At 33.6% G+C, this 18,461-nt stretch overlaps 2 protein-coding genes and 2 pseudogenes across 3 annotated transcripts; all 4 read left to right on the top strand.

Annotated features, from left to right (window-relative positions):
- Positions 1 to 3,916: 3,916 nt before the first annotated feature.
- Positions 3,917 to 7,355, top strand: LOC132163296 (UDP-glycosyltransferase 76B1-like). 2 transcript variants are annotated; one of them, XM_059573534.2, is made up of 3 exons: positions 3,917 to 4,506; positions 5,768 to 6,262; positions 6,813 to 7,355. In XM_059573534.2, the coding sequence occupies exons 1-3, from the start codon at positions 4,017 to 4,019 to the stop codon at positions 7,202 to 7,204; spliced, it is 1,377 nt and encodes a 458-aa protein (XP_059429517.2). In that variant the 5' UTR covers positions 3,917 to 4,016; the 3' UTR covers positions 7,205 to 7,355. The 2 variants fall into 2 exon arrangements, with proteins under 2 accessions (XP_059429517.2, XP_059429524.2); XM_059573541.2 differs by having other exon boundaries at positions 6,816 to 7,350.
- Positions 7,356 to 7,370: 15 nt separating this feature from the next.
- LOC148587172 (uncharacterized) lies at positions 7,371 to 9,575 on the top strand (annotated as a pseudogene).
- Positions 9,576 to 11,708: 2,133 nt separating this feature from the next.
- LOC132167046 (UDP-glycosyltransferase 76H1-like) lies at positions 11,709 to 15,225 on the top strand. The gene is made up of 3 exons (XM_059577939.2): positions 11,709 to 12,201; positions 13,696 to 14,190; positions 14,697 to 15,225. Exons 1-3 carry the CDS (start codon positions 11,715 to 11,717, stop codon positions 15,083 to 15,085), a joined length of 1,371 nt encoding a protein of 456 aa, XP_059433922.2. The 5' UTR covers positions 11,709 to 11,714; the 3' UTR covers positions 15,086 to 15,225.
- A 6-nt stretch (positions 15,226 to 15,231) lies between these two features.
- Positions 15,232 to 17,925, top strand: LOC148587173 (uncharacterized; annotated as a pseudogene).
- The last annotated feature ends 536 nt before the right edge of the window (positions 17,926 to 18,461 follow it).

The raw sequence follows: 18,461 nt of genomic DNA on the forward strand, positions 1-18,461 counted from the left end.
GCTAAATCTGACAAAATTGTTCAAATTGACTACAATTGAAAATTCATGGGTTCAAATTGAGAAGTTTTAAAGTTTGAAGGTTTGTCAAATCGCATGGTTATTCAAGAGTTTAAAGTGAAGTTACTCCAACATATTAATATATGTGAGAATACCGGGGATGATAATGTATGCAAGGGCGCAAGGGCGAAACACAATGTTTTTATAATTAACTTTTTACCCTTTTTTTTTTTTTGTTAAAAAAAAAAAAAAGGATAAAAGAGAAAAGAAATTGTTCCTCTAAACTTAAAAATTTAAAATTTAGTTTCGCCCCTGAACGTAGGCTAGAATTGCATGTTTTAATAAAGTTTGAGAAATGCTACTCGTACAAGCTTGGTATTTTTCAAAACGACTCCTACAAAGAGATGTGGGCACTTAAGAAAATAAAAGGAAAACTACACATATCCCACATTGTCGGTATGCCCTTCAAAATATCAATTGTGTCAATGTCTTTCTTAAAATAGGGATGTACAAACAATTGCAATTATTTACTCTTAATTGCAATCGCAACCACTTTAAGCGATTTATTATTTTTAAATAACCACAAACGACGGTTATACAATCATTGAAGGCCGGTTATTAACTGTTAATCACTTTTCAAACATTTCTACCACTCGAATGTAGTTGTTTAATCATGAAATGAGCTGCTGGATGATATTCACTAGGGTTGGGCAGTTCATGTATCAGCATAATTGTGCCCATGGTTTTAAAAATTGAAGCTTCATCATATTGATTTATGTTTTTTTTTTAACATGATGTCATAGAGTCCCATCAAAGCTTATTAAAGCAATGTTGCTGTCATCTCTAAGTTCTAACTCAAACATTCAACTTAAATGGAAAAATAGATAAAGGTGATCAGCCAGTTGAGAGGATAAGGGCTACAAGTTATTCAAAATAAAAATTTGGATAAACATTACTTTAAACCTCTGAACTACCATGTATTTTGAGAAGACTCCCAAGTTTTAAAAACTCTTAATTTAACCTTTCTGAACTTTTAAATTGATTCAAATGACCCTTGTCCATCAATTTTATCCGTTAACCCCTAACGAAAATGACTAAAAAGCCCACCAAACTAGTATATATATACAAAATGAAAGACGTACGTTGATGAGCCAAAGATATGTACTTACCAATTGTCTGCATTGGGGCACATTTGTCCGCTCAAACATTTATTGCAAAAGTTACAATTGAAGAGAACTACTCAAGAACTAATTGACCAACTTCTGGACTCAAGACTGAGAAACCAAAGAAACAAATTCATCCTAAAAAGTTAAAAGAAACAAATGCATGATATAATTGGTATATTCAAATTTTAGGTTTTGTTAAGTTAATTGGGAGTTCATATTGTTAAAGCACAAGGTTTAAAAGTAATTTTTATCCAAATTTTTATTTTAAATAGCAGGTGAGACTCCACCAGAATAATATGGGTCACGGAGTCCTACTCAAAGTCTAAATTTGAGTAGGAGGACTTCAAAATTAACTCAAACAATTGAGAATTAGTTCAAGTCTACTTCAACTCTTTAGCCTATAAATTGGCCCCTAAGGTACAAAATCATCTATTATCTTCTCATACTCTCTCAGAGCTCTCATACTTGAGAATATGGAATAGAGCGCGGAGTGCACGACAACTGTTCTAACAATATCAAACATGGGAAGGCTGAGATTTGCCAAGTGGAAGAGAATGGTGAGACAGCAGAGGGGGAAGCTCTACATCATGCGGGTGTGCATTTCCATGCTTCTTGGTTGGCACAAGTACTCCAGACCCTCAAGCGCATGATCTTGTCGTTTTATTTTATTTTATATTTTTTGAAATGGATCTTGTCGTTTTAAGGAAGCTAGCATTAGATGTTTTTCTTTTTTCTTTGCTCTAATATATATATATATATATATATGGTGTACAAGAAAGATATACTTGTGTGGCCTAAAGGCCTTAAACGAGGAATAAGTCTTAAAACTAGATCGAAAAAGCTAAGTGACATGTAGCAGAATTTTTTTTTTTTACATGTCCATACAAGAGAAAGGGGAAGGGGAATATTCAAACTAATGATTTCTGCTTAATGAAAATTAATTCACAACTAATTGAACTACCATTTAAAAACACATGAAGCAGAATTATGAGTGCCCGTTTGTTTGGAAGCTTTTGTGCCTTTTTGGACTAGGAAAACAAGGATTCAACTTCTACAGCATGTATTGTTAAAAAATTAAACGGTTAAGATGTATTGAAAGTTTTAAGTTAAAGGTGAACGGTTAAGATATGTTGAAAGGTTTTTTAAATCAAAACTATGTCGTTTTTTAAGAGAGATTAGCAGCTAGTTTTTAATTAATGACAGCCAGAAAACAAAAAATCTACTAGAATTAGAGCATTTACATTGGCTTATCTATATTTTTATGCAAAATGGTTAATCAAAATCTATTTTATCTCGTTTAGCTAATGAGTTTTAAAAAACACCATACATTAGATAAAATAATAATAATAAAAAAAGTAAAAAAGAAAAAAAGGGAAATTTTGGGAGAAATAGTAGGAGAAAATTTTGGAAAAAGAGAGATGTGGAAGAGAAATAATAGGAGAAAATTTTGAGAAAAGAGAGATGTATGTGGAGAGAGAAATAGTATATTAATGAGATAGATGTGTGAACAGTATCTGCTACACAAATGAAAAAAAAAGAAAGAAAGTATTTTGCATTTAAAATGCATAATCCAATGTAAAGGATTTTTTAGTGTTTCGTTTATCTATTTTAGATAAACGTACTACTTTGCTTAAGTATATTAATTATTCTTATTTTTTATATTTTCTCTATATAAAATATAAACCTCACAAATACATACACCAAGAGCTTGGATATAATTGGTCTCAAGATGCATGGATGATAGCTCTATTATTGGCCAAGGTGGCGGGCCCTCCTTTTAGCGGTGAGAATCTAAGCTCAAGACCAAGCGTGGGTCCTATTATTTAAGAAATTGTGGGTACAGCAACGAAATTGTCACTCATCTTTGCCCCACTATGGCGGCAAGTACTCATGGATTTCGCAACATATTTAAAATTTTAATTATTAAATTAAAATAATTAATATTTTAAAAAACGAAATGAAAATCTAAACATAATTAAGGAATCAGAATTTGCAGAAAAATCAAAACTTTCAATACATCACGATCACGACTTTAGGCAGAAAAATCAAATTTGTCTTCACTCGGCGTGCGTGAGTGCTTAAGTACGTTGTATGAAGAGCAAAATGCAATATTAATATGTTAATATTAATATTGAAGAAGAATGGTAAACTAAGATTGGGATCCAATGCCATACCTAATACATTTCATTTAAATCATTCATTTTGAATTAATAGTTGAAAATATGATAACAAAAAATAAAAATAAAAAGGTTGGTGTGATAGCTAAACCATCTGCAAAATCAATTTTTTTGGCCACGGGAGTGATTCGGTCACCCTTAATAAGAAGTTTAGATTAGTCGAACCACTACTTTGGCTTGTTTGGAGTGACCAAACTATTCCTTGGGCAAAGAGATAATTCGGCTACTCTTAATAATTAGTTTGGAGGATAGCAAAACCACCCAATTTTAAGGGAAATACTAGATATTGTTCTTATTTCTCTCACTTGATTTTTATAAAATAATATCCACATAAGACCAGAAAGACACAAAGAGAACACCAAGAAAAACATTTATCATTTCCACAATTTTAATGGCATTTTTTTTAAAGAACTGTCCAAATCAACACAATTATCTTGAAAATTCTTCCTTAGTTTACTTTTCTACACAAATATCTCATATACAGACAAATGTATAGAGAAATGCTGGCCATCCACTCACCATCTGTGAGTCTTAAATTTTTATTTATTTATTTTTGAAAACATCAAGATGCTTAGACTCACGGATAGTGAGTGGTTGGTCAGCAGAATGCACTCCAGTATTTCTCAAATGTATATGTATGTATCAAATTAAGCACTAATTGTTGTCTATTTTGGTGATGATGGAAAAGGAAGAAGCAAAAAGGCATGGTCGGAGGTTGGCGCTTGTGGTGTTTCCTTCCCAAGGCCACATAAATCCCATGCTTCAGCTCGCCACCATCCTCTACTCCAAAGGCTTTTCAATTACCATTCTACACCCAGAATTCAACTCTCCGAACCATTCAAACCACCCGGACTTCAGCTTCGTCTCCATACCAGGCGGCTTGTCTAATGTCTTCGTCTCGCCTGGGGATATTGGCGGCACCATATCCGCCATTAACAGGAGTTGTGAAGCTCCGTTTCAGCGATGCTTGGAGCAGATTTTGGAAGCGGAGGATCCGCACGATCAGGTTGCCGGTGTTATTTATGATGCGTTCATGCACTTTGCTCAACGCGTGGCGAATCATCTGAAACTTCCCGGAATTAGCGTGCGTACAAGTGCGGCTACCACGTTGTTTACCTTCGCCGTCTCTCGTCATCCTGATGGCCATGGCTATATCCCCTTTCTAGGTACTTATTTGGATAAAGCATTTTAAGGTAGTTTTTATTTTTTGTATTTTTAGGAATAGGAAAACATATTTGAGCATCTCTAGCACCGCTTTATTTTTTATTTATTTTTATTTTATTTTTGACATTTTCGCACAAAAGGGGAATGAGGACTCGAACTAGTGACCTCCACTTTATGAGGCGTGGTCTCAGCCGATTGAGCTACCTCTTGGAGACAACACCGCCTTTAAACGTGTTGTTTTCATCGTCAAGCAGACCTTTTAAAATGAAAAATTTTCAACAATTTGCTACTGTAGAAACTTGTTGGATTTTTGTTTATTATTTTCTCTCATCTTTCTCTTTCCTCTTTATTTTTCTCTTATTTCTCTTTATTAAAAAAATATTATTTAAAGAGAATAGCTGGTTAATTGCTGGAATATGTATTGAAAAATGAGTAGGTAAAATAAAATAAATGAGTTTTTGAGTTGCTAAAATAACTCTTATTGTTGGAGATAAAAACACAAAATACTCAAAATTATTTTTATATTTATATCACGTCATAAACAAAAAAACAAAAAAAAAACAAAAAACAAAAAATAACATTTAAAATTTTTTGCCAAACAAACATAAACTGCTAAAAACCCAAATTTCACCTTAATTGATATTTTCATGAGAAATGGTTTCATGAGTCTATCATTTTCTTGTTCTTGCTCATACGGCCATGGCAGACAACCACAAAAAAAAAAAAAAAAAAAAAGCTTCATTGACATTTGAAATTGTGTTGTTTGGGAAAAAAGTCATTAAAATGCGTCTTTTTACTATTCAAACAACATCACTTCATAGAAGGTGTTACTACTGTTTAAACGACACTATTCACGCATCAGAATATGTCGTTTGAGCACATGATTTCAATTTCAATTTCAATTGAATTTCCTTCAAAAATCAGTAATTAATAATATCCATGATTTTTTTTTCTTCCTATGGCGGGTTGTTAGAGAATTTGAAAAATCAAGGAAAAAGGAAATATCAACATTTAATGCTTTGCGGTTTGTTAATGTGTTTTGGAAAGTATTTTTGCCTTTTGTTTTGAAAAGTGTTAAGAAAGTGTTATGATGTAAGTTAAATATATTTTTCCATGTTTTTAGGATTTTTTTATTTTTATTTTTTTTTATGATAATTATGAGATAAAAATATAATTATTAACATTACTGGAACTAGCCAAATCCAAATTCTTCTTCTTTTATTATGTTATAAGTAATTAATATTATCTCCATCTATGTTACAGATTCTCTCTCTCAATTAGACCAAGAGCCTGAGCTGGAGGCCCTTAAGCTTAAGGACATAATAGAATCCGCGGCAAGAAATCCAACCTTTTTGGAGTTGAGAGCCATCATGACAGAAACAACAAAAAATGCTTCTGCAATAATAGTGAACACAATCCACTTCCTTGAACAAAAAATACTAACAAAAGTGCAGCAAAAATTCGGAATTCCAATTTTTCCCGTAGGCCCTTTTCATAAACTAGCTCCATCTTCCTCTAGTTCACTGCTAGAGGAAGACGCTAATTGCATTTCTTGGCTTGACAAACAAGCCCTAGAATCTGTTATTTATGTGAGCTTTGGCAGCATGACAAGCATGGATGAAAATGAGCTTCTGGAGATTGCCTTGGGCCTAGCTAGCAGTGAACAGCCTTTTTTGTGGGTGGTACGACCTGGTTCGGTGCGTGGCTCGGAATGGGTAGAGGAGCTTTTGCCCGAGGGCTTCTGGAAAAGAGTAGAAGGTATTAAATCACCATTTATCTCAAAAACTTACGCTAATAGGAATGAATGAATTTAATTATTTAATTTATATTCTAACATTCTTTTTCACATGTGAGCTCAAACTCCTCTTAATAAAGAAGACCCAACACACTGAATATTTGATTGAAATGGGGTAAATTGTGGAGTCAGGGTTTGAATTCATGACGTCTAGCTTTGATACCATATTAAGAGCTTGTTTGAGATTATATTGGAAAATAAAGATTTTATCTATAGAAAAAAAAAATGCTAGAAAGAGCTTTTTAGAAAGGAAAAAAAAAAAAAAGAATTCAATTTTAAGCTTTTCCCAAAACATAGTTATGGGCTTTTTTTAGAACAAAAAGTCGAAGAAATGCTTTTTAAATTTTTTAACAAATGAACCCATTTTTTTATGTGGCACAACTTTTTATATACTAAATAAAAACATTTTTTAAGGTTTTTAATGCAATCTCATATATATTTTAAACCACCACTTATTTCTAAAACTTAAACTAATATGGCTGAATAAATTTAATCATTTAATTTATATTTTAGCAGAAGGAAAAGGTTGCATTGTCAAATGGGCACCACAAAAGGAAGTCTTGGCGCATGGTGCAGTTGGAGGGTTTTGGAGCCATTGCGGCTGGAATTCAACCCTAGAAAGTGTTTGGGAAGGAGTTCCGATGCTATGCCGGCCAATTTTTGGTGACCAACCTTTGAATGTGAGATATGTGTGTGATGTATGGAAGATAGGCTTGGAGATGGAGGGTGTCTTGGAGAGAGGGAAGATAGAAAAAGGAATTAGGAGACTGATGATAGATAGTGAAGGCCTAGAGATAAGGCAAAGAGCAAAAGGTTTAAAGGAAAAAGCTAACTTTTGTTTGAGTGAGGATGGTTCATCCTACAATGCCTTGAATGAATTGGTGCAACATATATTGTCATCTTGATGACATGAGGATGAGGCCAAATTTCAATGATAAACATGCATGAGAATTGAGATGCTTCCTCTCAAGTTAGAGTAATGTTATTATTCAAACTTATTTATCATATACATTTTATATCAGTTGAGATAATGTGTTTTAAGTGACTTCTCATATCATTTCTACATCAGATATGCTTCTTCTGCTTATTTCTCTTGAGCAAAGCCATTTGTACATCATATTGGCTTTTGCTTTTCTTCCTCAAGAAATGAGTTCGACTTCTAAGTCTAAGAACTCTCTTGTTTTCTTCTTCAACCATTATTGTCATGTTAGGGTTTGTTTCCATCCTCTAAATTTTTATTATTATTATCGCTCTACTTCTGCTAGAACTACCAATAGTGGTAGAGATATTGTGGAAAGCCCCAATCAGTTCTTGAAATCTGTGAGGGATCGATGTAAATCTCGTAGCTTTGGGAATCTTGATGATGCCTTAAGAGTGTTTAATAGAATGCTTCACATGCACCATTTGCCTTCCATTGTGGATTTTAATCAATTGCAAGAATGAACCATCACTCAACTGTGATTTCTTAGATTAAAGAAATGCAACTATCAAGAATTTCTCCCGATGTTTATACTCTCGGCGTTTCGATTAATTGCTTCTGTCATTTGAAGCGGGCGGATTTCGGCTTCTCTATTTTAGCAAGAATTTTGAAACTTAGTTTTCAACCAAACTGTATAATTCTAAACAATCTATTCAAGGGGCTCTGTCTTCAGGGTAAACTTACTGAAACTATGAAGTTGGTTAACATAATGGAGAAGATAGGCTACAAACCTAATGCCGTTACCTACGGAACGATAATGAACGATTTGTGTAAAATAGGTGAGATCACAGTGGCTATTACGATACTTAGAAAGATGGAAAAAGGAAATCTTGAACTTAATGTAGTGATGTATAATACAATCATCGATAGTTTATGCAAGGACAGACTGGTAAATGAGGCTTTAAACTTTTTATCTGAAATGAAAAATAGAGGAATTCGGCTAGACGTTTTCACTTACAATTCTTTAATTCTGGGCTTGTGCAGTTTCGCCCGGTGGAAGGAGACAACTAAGCTATTGACTGAGATGGTGGAAAGAAAAATCATGCAAAATGTGCATACATTCAACATATTGGTGGACACGCTTGGCATGGAGGGGAAGTTGACAGAGGCAGATGAAGTTTTTAATGTGATGATTCAGAGGGGCATAGAGCCTGATACAATCACTTATAATTCTTTGATTGACGGTAACTGGTTGCAAAATAGATTGGATGAAATTGTCAAAATATTTAATACGATGGTTCAAAATGGTTGTTTGACTTAAATTGTTAGCTATATCATATTGATCCACGAGTATTGTAAAAACAGAAGAATTGATGAGGCAATGATTCTCTTTCGTGAAATGACTATCAATGGCATGATTCCCAATGTTGTTACTTACACCACTCTTATAGGCGAGTTTTGCCGAGTTGGGAGACTTAAGACTGAACTAGTGCTACTCCACGAGATGCAAGGTTGTGACCAACATCCTAATCACCTAACTTATGCTACTTTGTTAGATGGTTTGTGTAAGAATCTACACTTTTCAGAGGCAATGACATTATTTTAAGAGATGAAAATCAGAGAGTTAGACCTTGATATTGTTGTTTACAACTTGTTGATTGATGGTATGTGTAATGTTGGAAAAATTGAGGCTGCAAGAGAACTTTTTAATACTCTTCCTACCAAAGGTTTGCAACCTTGTGTTCCAACGTATAATATAATGATCAAAGGGCTTTGCAAAGGGGGACTACTAAATGAAGCGAGGGAGCTATTTAAAAAATGGGGTGGTCTGGCCACCCCATTTTGTCCAAGGGGGTGGCTCCGATTTTCTTTTTTTTTTTTTCTTTTTTTTTTCAAAAAAAAAAAAAAAAAAAATTTAATTTTTGCCTTTTTTTAGGAAAAAATTAATGCCTAAAACGATATCGTTTTGGGCTGAGGGTGGCTGCTTAGTTTGGGGGTATTTTCAAAATTTCATGTGGACTGAGTGAAGGTATAATGCGCATAAAAATACAAATCGTTTGAGTTTAACCGTAAAAACTAACAGATGGGGAAAAAGTGATAGAAATTGAAAGTTCAAGGGGGCAAAGTGAGAGGTTTTGAAATTCAAGGGGGGTATGTCAAAAATGGTGGTAGTTCAGGAGAATGACGTGAAGTTTCCCCAAAATTTTAAGTAGGTGAATGTGTTGAAAGGCTTTTTTAACTCAAAACTTTATCGCTTTTTAAAAGAGACGAAACAAATAACTAGAGAGACCAAGAACTTGACAGAGAAGATCGGCAACCAAATTGAGCTTATACTAATCGTTCCTATTGATTGCTAAGAAAATCAAAGAAGCAAGAATAAAATTATAATTAATAACAAGTATTTTTTTTTTCTTCATGAGAACTATTGAAAAACCACCAGCATACATCATTCTTTTTCCCTCAATGTCTCAGCAGCCAAGAGGGAGGAAAACGTATATATGCTTAAGTCTTGACAAAAATTTGAACTACGCAAAATTTACCCCCAAGCATTTTTTGCTCACGACAACGACTTCTTTCTCTCTTCCTCTCTTTCTCTCTTTCTTTCTCTCTCTCTCTCTCTCTCGCTAGTACTGCTCTTCTCTATCTTGGTCTCTCTCCAGGTTCCATAGTCTCCTCTCTCATGTTATCAGTTTCGCCTCAGTCTCTCTCTTTAAAAATGACAAAGTTTTAAGTTGAAAAAACTTTCAATTAATACATTGAGCCGTTCACTTTTAACTTAAAACTTTCAAAGCATTTTAGCCCTTTAACAGCATACATGCGGTAGTTTTTAACTACAGCCGGAAAACAAAAAACCTACTAGAATTAGAGATTCATATTGATTTATCTATATTTTTATGAAAAATGGTTGATCAAAACCCAAGTTTAACTAATGAGTTTTAAAAGATACCATATATTGGAAAAAAGAGATGGAGAGAGAGAAATAGTATGAAGAAATTTTGGGATAAATAGTAGGAGAAAATTTTGGAAAAAGAGAGATGTGAAAGAGAAATAGTAGGAGAAAATTTTCGAAAAAGAGAGATGTGGAGAGAGAAATAGTATATTAATGAGATTGATATGTGAACAGTGTCCGCTACATGTAGCGGTGCCTGTTCACAAATGCAAAAAAAAAAAATGTATTTTGTATTTGAGATGCATAATCCAATGTAGAGGATTTTTTAGTGTTTTGTTTATCTATTTTAGATAGAAGTACCATTTAGTTTCTCTATTAGGAATGCTGAGTCAAACAATAGTAAGTTAATATACATCACTTCTAGTCCAAAAACTTAAGTGAATAAACTTAAGCTCACTTAAGTATATTAGTCACTCTTATTATTTATATTTTTTCAATATAAAACACAAACTTCACAAATACATACACCATAGAGCTTGGATATAATTGCTCTCAAGTTGCATGGATGATAGCTCTATTATTGGCCAAGGTGGACCCTTCTTTTAGCAGTTAGAATCATAACATTATTCAAATTTGTCTTCACTTGGCGTGCGTAAGTGCTTACGTTGTATGTAAAGCAAAATGTTCAACCCAAATACGCAAAGGAAAATGTCCAATCCCTATTTTTGAGAAATGCAATATTATCACAATTTTATCTCATTTTGTTGACCTGTTGTTTTCTATTGGTCTTTAAATTAGCCCTTATTACAAAAAATAAAAAATAAAAAATTAATGAACAATACCACATCAACGTAGTAAAATAAAAGTGTACATAACATTATACATAAAGAAGATCAAGTGGTAAACTAGGATTGGATCTAGTATTATACCTAATACATTTCATTTGGGTCATTCATTTTGAATTAATAGTGGAAATTGTGATTATAAAAAAAATAAAATAAAAAAATTGTTTTGAGAGCTAAAACTATTAGCACAATCAATTTTTTTGGCACGGGAGAGATTCGGCACCCCTGATCGCAAGTTTAGAGTAGTCGAACCATTACTTTGGCTTGTTTGGAGCCACCAAACTATCCCTTGGCCAAAGAGATAATTTGGCCAATGCTAATAATTAGTTCGGAGGATAGCAAAATCTCCCAATTTTAAGGGAAATGCTAGATTTTTTTTTTTTGGTGTTCATCTTGTGTTTTGCTCGTCCTAGTTTGATATTATTTTATACAAAAACAAAAAAAAATAAAGTTATTCTTATTTCTCTCACTTGATTTTTATAAAATAATATGCGCATAAGACTAGAAAGACACAAGGAAACCCACCCCCCCCCCCCCCCCCAAAAAAAAAAAAAAAAAATTTACCATTTCCACAATTTTAATAGCTTTTTTTTTTATAGAACTGTCCAAATCAACTGCAGGACATCTTGAAAATTCTTCCTTACCATTTCCACATCCTGAAAATTCTTCCTTAGTTTACTTTTCTACACAAATATCTCATATACATATAAATGTATATGTATTTATCAAATTAAGCACTAATTGTGACTATTTTGGTGACGATGGAAAAGGAAGAAGCAAAACGGCATGGCCGGAGGTTGGTGCTTGTGGTGTATCCTTTCCAAGGCCACATAAATCCCATGCTTCAGATCGCCACCATCCTCTACTCCAAAGGCTTTTCAATCACCGTTCTACACCCAGAATTCAACTCTCCAAACCATTCAAACCACCCGGACTTTAGCTTCGTCTCCATACCAAGCGGCTTGTCTAATGTCTCCGCCTCGCCTGCGGATATTGTCGCCACCATATCCGCCATTAACAGGAGCTGTGAAGCTCCGTTTCAGCGATGCTTGGAGCAGATTTTGGAAGCGGAGGATCCGCACGATCGGGTTGCCGGTGTTATTTATGATGGGTTCATGCACTTTGCTCAACGCGTGGCGAATCATCTGAAACTTCCTGGGATTAGCATGTGTACAAGTGCGGCTGCCTCGTTGTTTGCCTACGCCGTCTCTCGTCATCCTGATGGCCACGGCTATATCCCCTGTCAAGGTACTAATTATTTGGATAAAGCTTTTTAAGGTAGTTTATATATATATATATATATATATATATATATATAGGAATAAGAAAACATATTTGAGCATCTCTAGCACCGCCTTTAAACATGTGCTGTTTTCATCATCAAACAGACCTTTTAAAATGAAAATTTTAAAATAATTTTTTTTTAATTGAAAATTTACAACAATTTGCTACCATAGAAACTTGTAGGAATTTTTTTTATTATTTTCTCTCATCTTTCTCTTTTCTCTTTATTTTTCTCTTATTTCTCTTTATAAAAAAAATATTATTTAAAGAGAATAGCTTGTCAATTGCTGTAATATGTATTGAAAAATGAGTAGGTAAAATAAAATAAATGAGTTTTTGAGTAGCAAAAATAATTCTTATTGTTGGAGATAAAAACACAAAATACTCAAAATATATGTATACATCACGTCAATTTAAAAAGTTTTGCCAAACCAACATAAATTGCTCAAAACCCAAATTTCACTTTAATTGATAAGAAATGGTTTCATGAATCTATCATTTTTTTTTTCTTTCTTTCTCATATGGCCATGACAACTACAAAAAAAGAGAGCTTCAATGACATTTGATATTGTGTCATTTGTAAAAAAACGTCATTAAAATGCGTCTTTTTACTGTTCAAACAACATCACTCTACAGAAGGTGTCATTACTATTTAAATGACACTATTCACGCACCAGAATATGTCGTTTGAGCACAGGATTTCAATTTTAATTTTAGTTGAATTTCCTTGAAAAATCACTAATAATATCCATGATTTTTTTTTTCTTCCTATGGCGGGTTGTTAGAGAATTTGAAAAATCAAGGAAAACGGAAATATCAACATTTAATGCTTTTGGCATCTAATTTGTTAATGTGATTTGAAAAATATTTTTGTCTTTTGTTTTGAAAAGTGTTATGATGTGACTTAAATGTATTTTTTCATGTTTTAAGGATTTTATTTTTTATTTTTTATTTTTTGTATTTGAGTAATTTTTTTTTCTAAGCTATTTGAGTAAATATTAGATAGAACATTTTTATTCTACGATTATCTCATAATATTGATGTGGCAGTTTCAACTAATTCATAATTTTTTTAATTTTTAATTTTTTGTAACAATAACTAATCCAATAGCTGGTTAAGACTATCATATCAACATTGTATAATAATATAATTATTAACATTACTGGAACCAGGAACGGATTTAGGGGGGACTGATTGTGGCCATAGTCTCCCCCACCCCAAAATTACAAGGAAAACAAAATTTAAGGCAAAAAATAAAAAATAAAAAATAAAAATAAAATAAGGTAAAAAAATAATAATTTAAGATATTTTTTGTCAATTAGTTCATCCAAAAAAAAATTTAGCTCTTAATCCCCCAAACTCAAACTGGCACCGTCCCTTACTGAACCAGCCAAATCCAAATTCTTCTTCTTTTTATCATGTTATGAGTAATTAATATTATCTCCATCTATGTTACAGATTCTCTCTCTCAATTAGACCAAGAGCCTGAGCTGGAGGCCCTTAAGCTTAAGGACATAATAGAATCCGCGGCAGGAAATCCAACCTTATTGGAGCTGAGAGCGATCTTGAAAGAAACAACAAAAAATGCTTCTGCAATAATAGTGAACACAATCCACTTCCTTGAACAAAAAGCACTAACAAAAGTGCCGAAATATTTCGGAAATCCAATTTTTCCCATAGGCCCTTTTCATAAACTAGCTCCATCTTCCTCTAGTTCACTGCTAGAGGAAGACACTAATTGCATTTCTTGGCTTGACAAACAAGCCCTAGAATCTGTTATTTATGTGAGCTTTGGCAGCATGACAAGCATGGATGAAAATGAGCTTTTGGAGAATGCCTCAGGCCTAGCCAGCAGTGAGCAGCCGTTTCTGTGGGTGGTTCGACCTGGTTCAGTGCGTGGCTCGGAATGGGTGGAGGAGCTTTTGTCCGAGAGCTTCTGGAAAAGAGTAGAAGGTATTAAATCACTATTTATCTAAAAAACTTACGCTAATAGGAATGAATGAATTTAACCATTTAATTTATATTCTAACATTTTTCTTGACATGTGAGCTCAAACTCCTCTTAATAAAGATGACCCAACACATTGAATATTTGGCTGACATGGGGTAAATTGTGGAGTCTCATGAAGTCTAGCTTTGATACCATATTAAGAGCTTGTTTGAGATTACATTCGGAAATAAAGATTTCATCTAAAAAAAAAAAAAAAAAAAAAATCAATTTTAAGCTTTCCCCAAAACATAGTTTTGGGCTTTTTTTAGAGCAAAAAGTCAAGGAAATGCTTTTTAAATTTTTTAACGAATGATTCCATTTTTTGTGTGGCACAACTTTTTATATACTAAATAAAAACACTTTTTAAGCTTTTTAATGCAATCTTATATATATTCTAAACCACAATTTATCGCAAAAGTTTAAACTAATATGACTGAATAAATTTAATCATTTAATTTATATTCTAACAGAAAGAAGAGGTTGCATTGTCAAATGGGCACCACAAAAGGAAGTCTTGGCACATGGTGCAGTTGGAGGGTTTTGGAGCCACTGCGGCTGGAATTCAACCCTAGAAAGTGTTTGTGAAGGAGTTCCGATGCTATGCCGGCCAATTTTTGGTGACCAAACTTTGAATGTGAGATATGTGTGTGATGTATGGAAGACAGGCTTGGAGATGGAGGGTGTCTTGGAGAGAGGGAAGATAGAAAAAGGAATTAGAAGATTGATGATAGATAGTGAAGGCCTAGAGATAAGGCAGAGAGCAAAGGGTTTAAAGGAAAAAGCTAACTTTTGTTTGAGTGAGGATGGTTCATCCTACAATGCCTTGAAAGAATTGGTGCAACATATATTGTCATCTTGATGACATGAGGATGAGGCCAAATTTCAATGACAAACATGCATGAGAATTGAGATGCTTCCTCTCAAGTTAGAGTAAGGTTATTATTTACACTTATTGATCATGTACATTTTATATCAGTGGAAATAATGTGTTTTAAGTGACTTCTCATGCCATTTCTACAACAGATTTGCTTCTTTTGCTTATTTCTCTTGAGCAGGGCCATTTGTACATCAGATTGGCTTTTGCTTTTCTTCCTCAAGAAATGTGTACGACTTCTAAGTCTAAGAACTCTCTCGTTTTCTTCTTCAACCATTATTGTCATGTTAGGGTTTCTTTCCATCCTCTAATTTTTATTATTATTATCGCTCTACTTGTGCTAAAACTACCAATAGCATTAGAGATATTGTGGAAAGCCCCAATCAGTTCTTGAAATCTGTGAGGGATCGATGCAAATCTCGTAGCTTTGGGAATCTTGATGATGCCTTAAGAGTGTTTAATAGAATGCTTCACATGCACCATTTGCCTTCCATTGTGGATTTTAATCAATTGCTGACTGCAATTGCAAGAATGAACCATCACTCAACTGTGATTTCTTAGATTAAAGAAATGCAACTATCAAGAATTTCTCCCGATGTTTATACTCTCGGCGTTTCAATTAATTGCTTCTGTCATTTGAAGCGGGCGGATTTCGGCTTCTCTATTTTAGCAAGAATTTTGAAACTTAGTTTTCAACCAAACTGTATAATTCTAAACAATCTATTCAAGGGGCTCTGTCTTCAGGGTAAACTTACTGAAACTATGAAGTTGGTTAACATAATGGAGAAGATAGGCTACAAACCTAATGCCGTTACCTACGGAACGATAATGAACGATTTGTGTAAAATAGGTGAGATCACAGTGGCTATTAGGATACTTAGAAAGATGGAAAAAGGAAATCTTGAACTTAATGTAGTGATGTATAATACAATCATTGATAGTTTATGCAAAGACAGACTGGTAAATGAGGCTTTAAACTTTTTATCTGAAATGAAAAATAGAGGAATTCGGCCAGACGTTTTCACTTACAATTCTTTAATTCTGGGCTTGTGCAGTTTCGCCCGGTGGAAGGAGACAACTAAGCTATTGACTGAGATGGTGGAAAGAAAAATCATGCAAAATGTGCATACATTCAACATATTGGTGGACACGCTTGGCATGGAGGGGAAGTTGACAGAGGCAGATGAAGTTTTTAATGTGATGATTCAGAGGGGCATAGAGCCTGATACAATCACTTATAATTCTTTGATTGACGGTAACTGGTTGCAAAATAGATTGGATGAAATTGTCAAAATATTTAATACGATGGTTCAAAATGGTTGTTTGACTTAAATTGTTAGCTATATCATATTGATCCACGAGTATTGTAAAAACAGAAGAATTGATGAGGCAATGATTCTCTTTCGTGAAATGACTATCAATGGCATGATTCCCAATGTTGTTACTTACACCACTCTTATAGGCGAGTTTTGCCGAGTTGGGAGACTTAAGACTGAACTAGTGCTACTCCACGAGATGCAAGGTTGTGACCAACATCCTAATCACCTAACTTATGCTACTTTGTTAGATGGTTTGTGTAAGAATCTACACTTTTCAGAGGCAATGACATTATTTTAAGAGATGAAAATCAGAGAGTTAGACCTTGATATTGTTGTTTACAACTTGTTGATTGATGGTATGTGTAATGTTGGAAAAATTGAGGCTGCAAGAGAACTTTTTAATACTCTTCCTACCAAAGGTTTGCAACCTTGTGTTCCAACGTATAATATAATGATCAAAGGGCTTTGCAAAGAGGGACTACTAAATGAAGCGAGGGAGCTATTTAAAAAATGGGGTGGTCCGGCCACCCCATTTTGTCCAAGGGGGTGGCTCCGATTTTCTTCTCTTTTTTTTTTTTTTTTTTTTTTTTTTTTTTAATTTTAATTTTTGCCTTTTTTTAGGAAAAAATTAATGCCTAAAATGATATCGTTTTGGGCTGAGGGTGGGTGCTTAGTTTGGGGGTATTTTCAAAATTTCATGTGGACTGAGTGAAGGTATAATGCGCATAAAAATACAAATCGTTTGAGTTTAACCGTAAAAACTAACAGATGGGGAAAAAGTGATAGAAATTGAAAGTTCAAGGGGGCAAAGTGAGAGGTTTTGAAATTCAAGGGGGATATGTCAAAAATGGTGGTAGTTCAGGAGAATGACGTGAAGTTTCCCCAAAATTTTAAGTAGGTGAACGGTTAAGATGTGTTGAAAGGCTTTTTTAACTCAAAACTTTATCGCTTTTTAAAAGAGACGAAACAAATAACTAGAGAGACCAAGAACTTGACAGAGAAGATCGGCAACCAAATTGAGCTTATACTAATCGTTCCTATTGATTGCTAAGAAAATCAAAGAAGCAAGAATAAAATTATAATTAATAACAAGTATTTTTTTTTTCTTCATGAGAACTATTGAAAAACCACCAGCATACATCATTCTTTTTCCCTCAATGTCTCAGCAGCCAAGAGGGAGGAAAACGTATATATGCTTAAATCTCGACAAAAATTTGAACTACGCAAAATTTACCCCCAAGCATTTTTTGCTCACGACAACGACTTCTTTCTCTCTTCCTCTCTTTCTCTCTTTCTTTCTCTCTCGCTAGTACTGCTCTTCTCTATCTTGGTCTCTCTCCAGGTTCCATAGTCTCCTCTCTCGTGTTATCAGTTTCGCCTCAGTCTCTCTCTTTAAAAATGACAAAGTTTTAAGTTGAAAAAACTTTCAATTAATATATTGAGCCGTTCACTTTTAACTTAAAACTTTTAAAGCATTTTAGCCCTTTAACAGCATACATGCGGTAGTTTTTAACTACAGCCGGAAAACAAAAAACCTACTAGAATTAGAGATTCATATTGATTTATCTATATTTTTATGAAAAATGGTTGATCAAAACCCAAGTTTAACTAATGAGTTTTAAAAGATACCATATATTGGAAAAAAGAGATGGAGAGAGAGAAATAGTATGAAGAAATTTTGGGATAAATAGTAGGAGAAAATTTTGGAAAAAGAGAGATGTGAAAGAGAAATAGTAGGAGAAAATTTTCGAAAAAGAGAGATGTGGAGAGAGAAATAGTATATTAATGAGATTGATATGTGAACAGTGTCCGCTACATGTAGCGGTGCCTATTCACAAATGCAAAAAAAAAAAAAAAAGTATTTTGTATTTGAGATGCATAATCCAATGTAGAAGATTTTTTAGTGTTTTGTTTATCTATTTTAGATAGAAGTACCATTTAGTTTCTCTATTAGGAATGCTGAGTCAAACAATAGTAAGTTAATATACATCACTTCTAGTCCAAAAACTTAAGTGAATAAACTTAAGCTCACTTAATTATAT

The sequence above is a fragment of the Corylus avellana genome, chromosome 2 (genome assembly GCF_965113065.1).
Source record: "Corylus avellana chromosome 2, dhCorAvel1.hap1.2, whole genome shotgun sequence".
NCBI classification, from domain to species: Eukaryota; Viridiplantae; Streptophyta; class Magnoliopsida; order Fagales; family Betulaceae; genus Corylus; species Corylus avellana.

What these genes read in the sequence shown, in the direction of transcription:
- LOC132163296 (XM_059573534.2), top strand. Translation starts at nt 4,017, where the DNA reads ATGATGGAAAAGGAAGAAGCAAAAAGGCATGGTCGGAGGTTGGCGCTT. An exon ending in TGGCTATATCCCCTTTCTAG is followed by an intron (nt 4,507 to 5,767) that starts GTACTTATTTGG and finishes TCTATGTTACAG; the next exon opens with ATTCTCTCTCTCAATTAGAC. An exon ending in CTTCTGGAAAAGAGTAGAAG is followed by an intron (nt 6,263 to 6,812) that starts GTATTAAATCAC and finishes TTTATATTTTAG; the next exon opens with CAGAAGGAAAAGGTTGCATT.
- LOC132167046 (XM_059577939.2), top strand. Translation starts at nt 11,715, where the DNA reads ATGGAAAAGGAAGAAGCAAAACGGCATGGCCGGAGGTTGGTGCTTGTG. An exon ending in CGGCTATATCCCCTGTCAAG is followed by an intron (nt 12,202 to 13,695) that starts GTACTAATTATT and finishes TCTATGTTACAG; the next exon opens with ATTCTCTCTCTCAATTAGAC. An exon ending in CTTCTGGAAAAGAGTAGAAG is followed by an intron (nt 14,191 to 14,696) that starts GTATTAAATCAC and finishes ATATTCTAACAG; the next exon opens with AAAGAAGAGGTTGCATTGTC.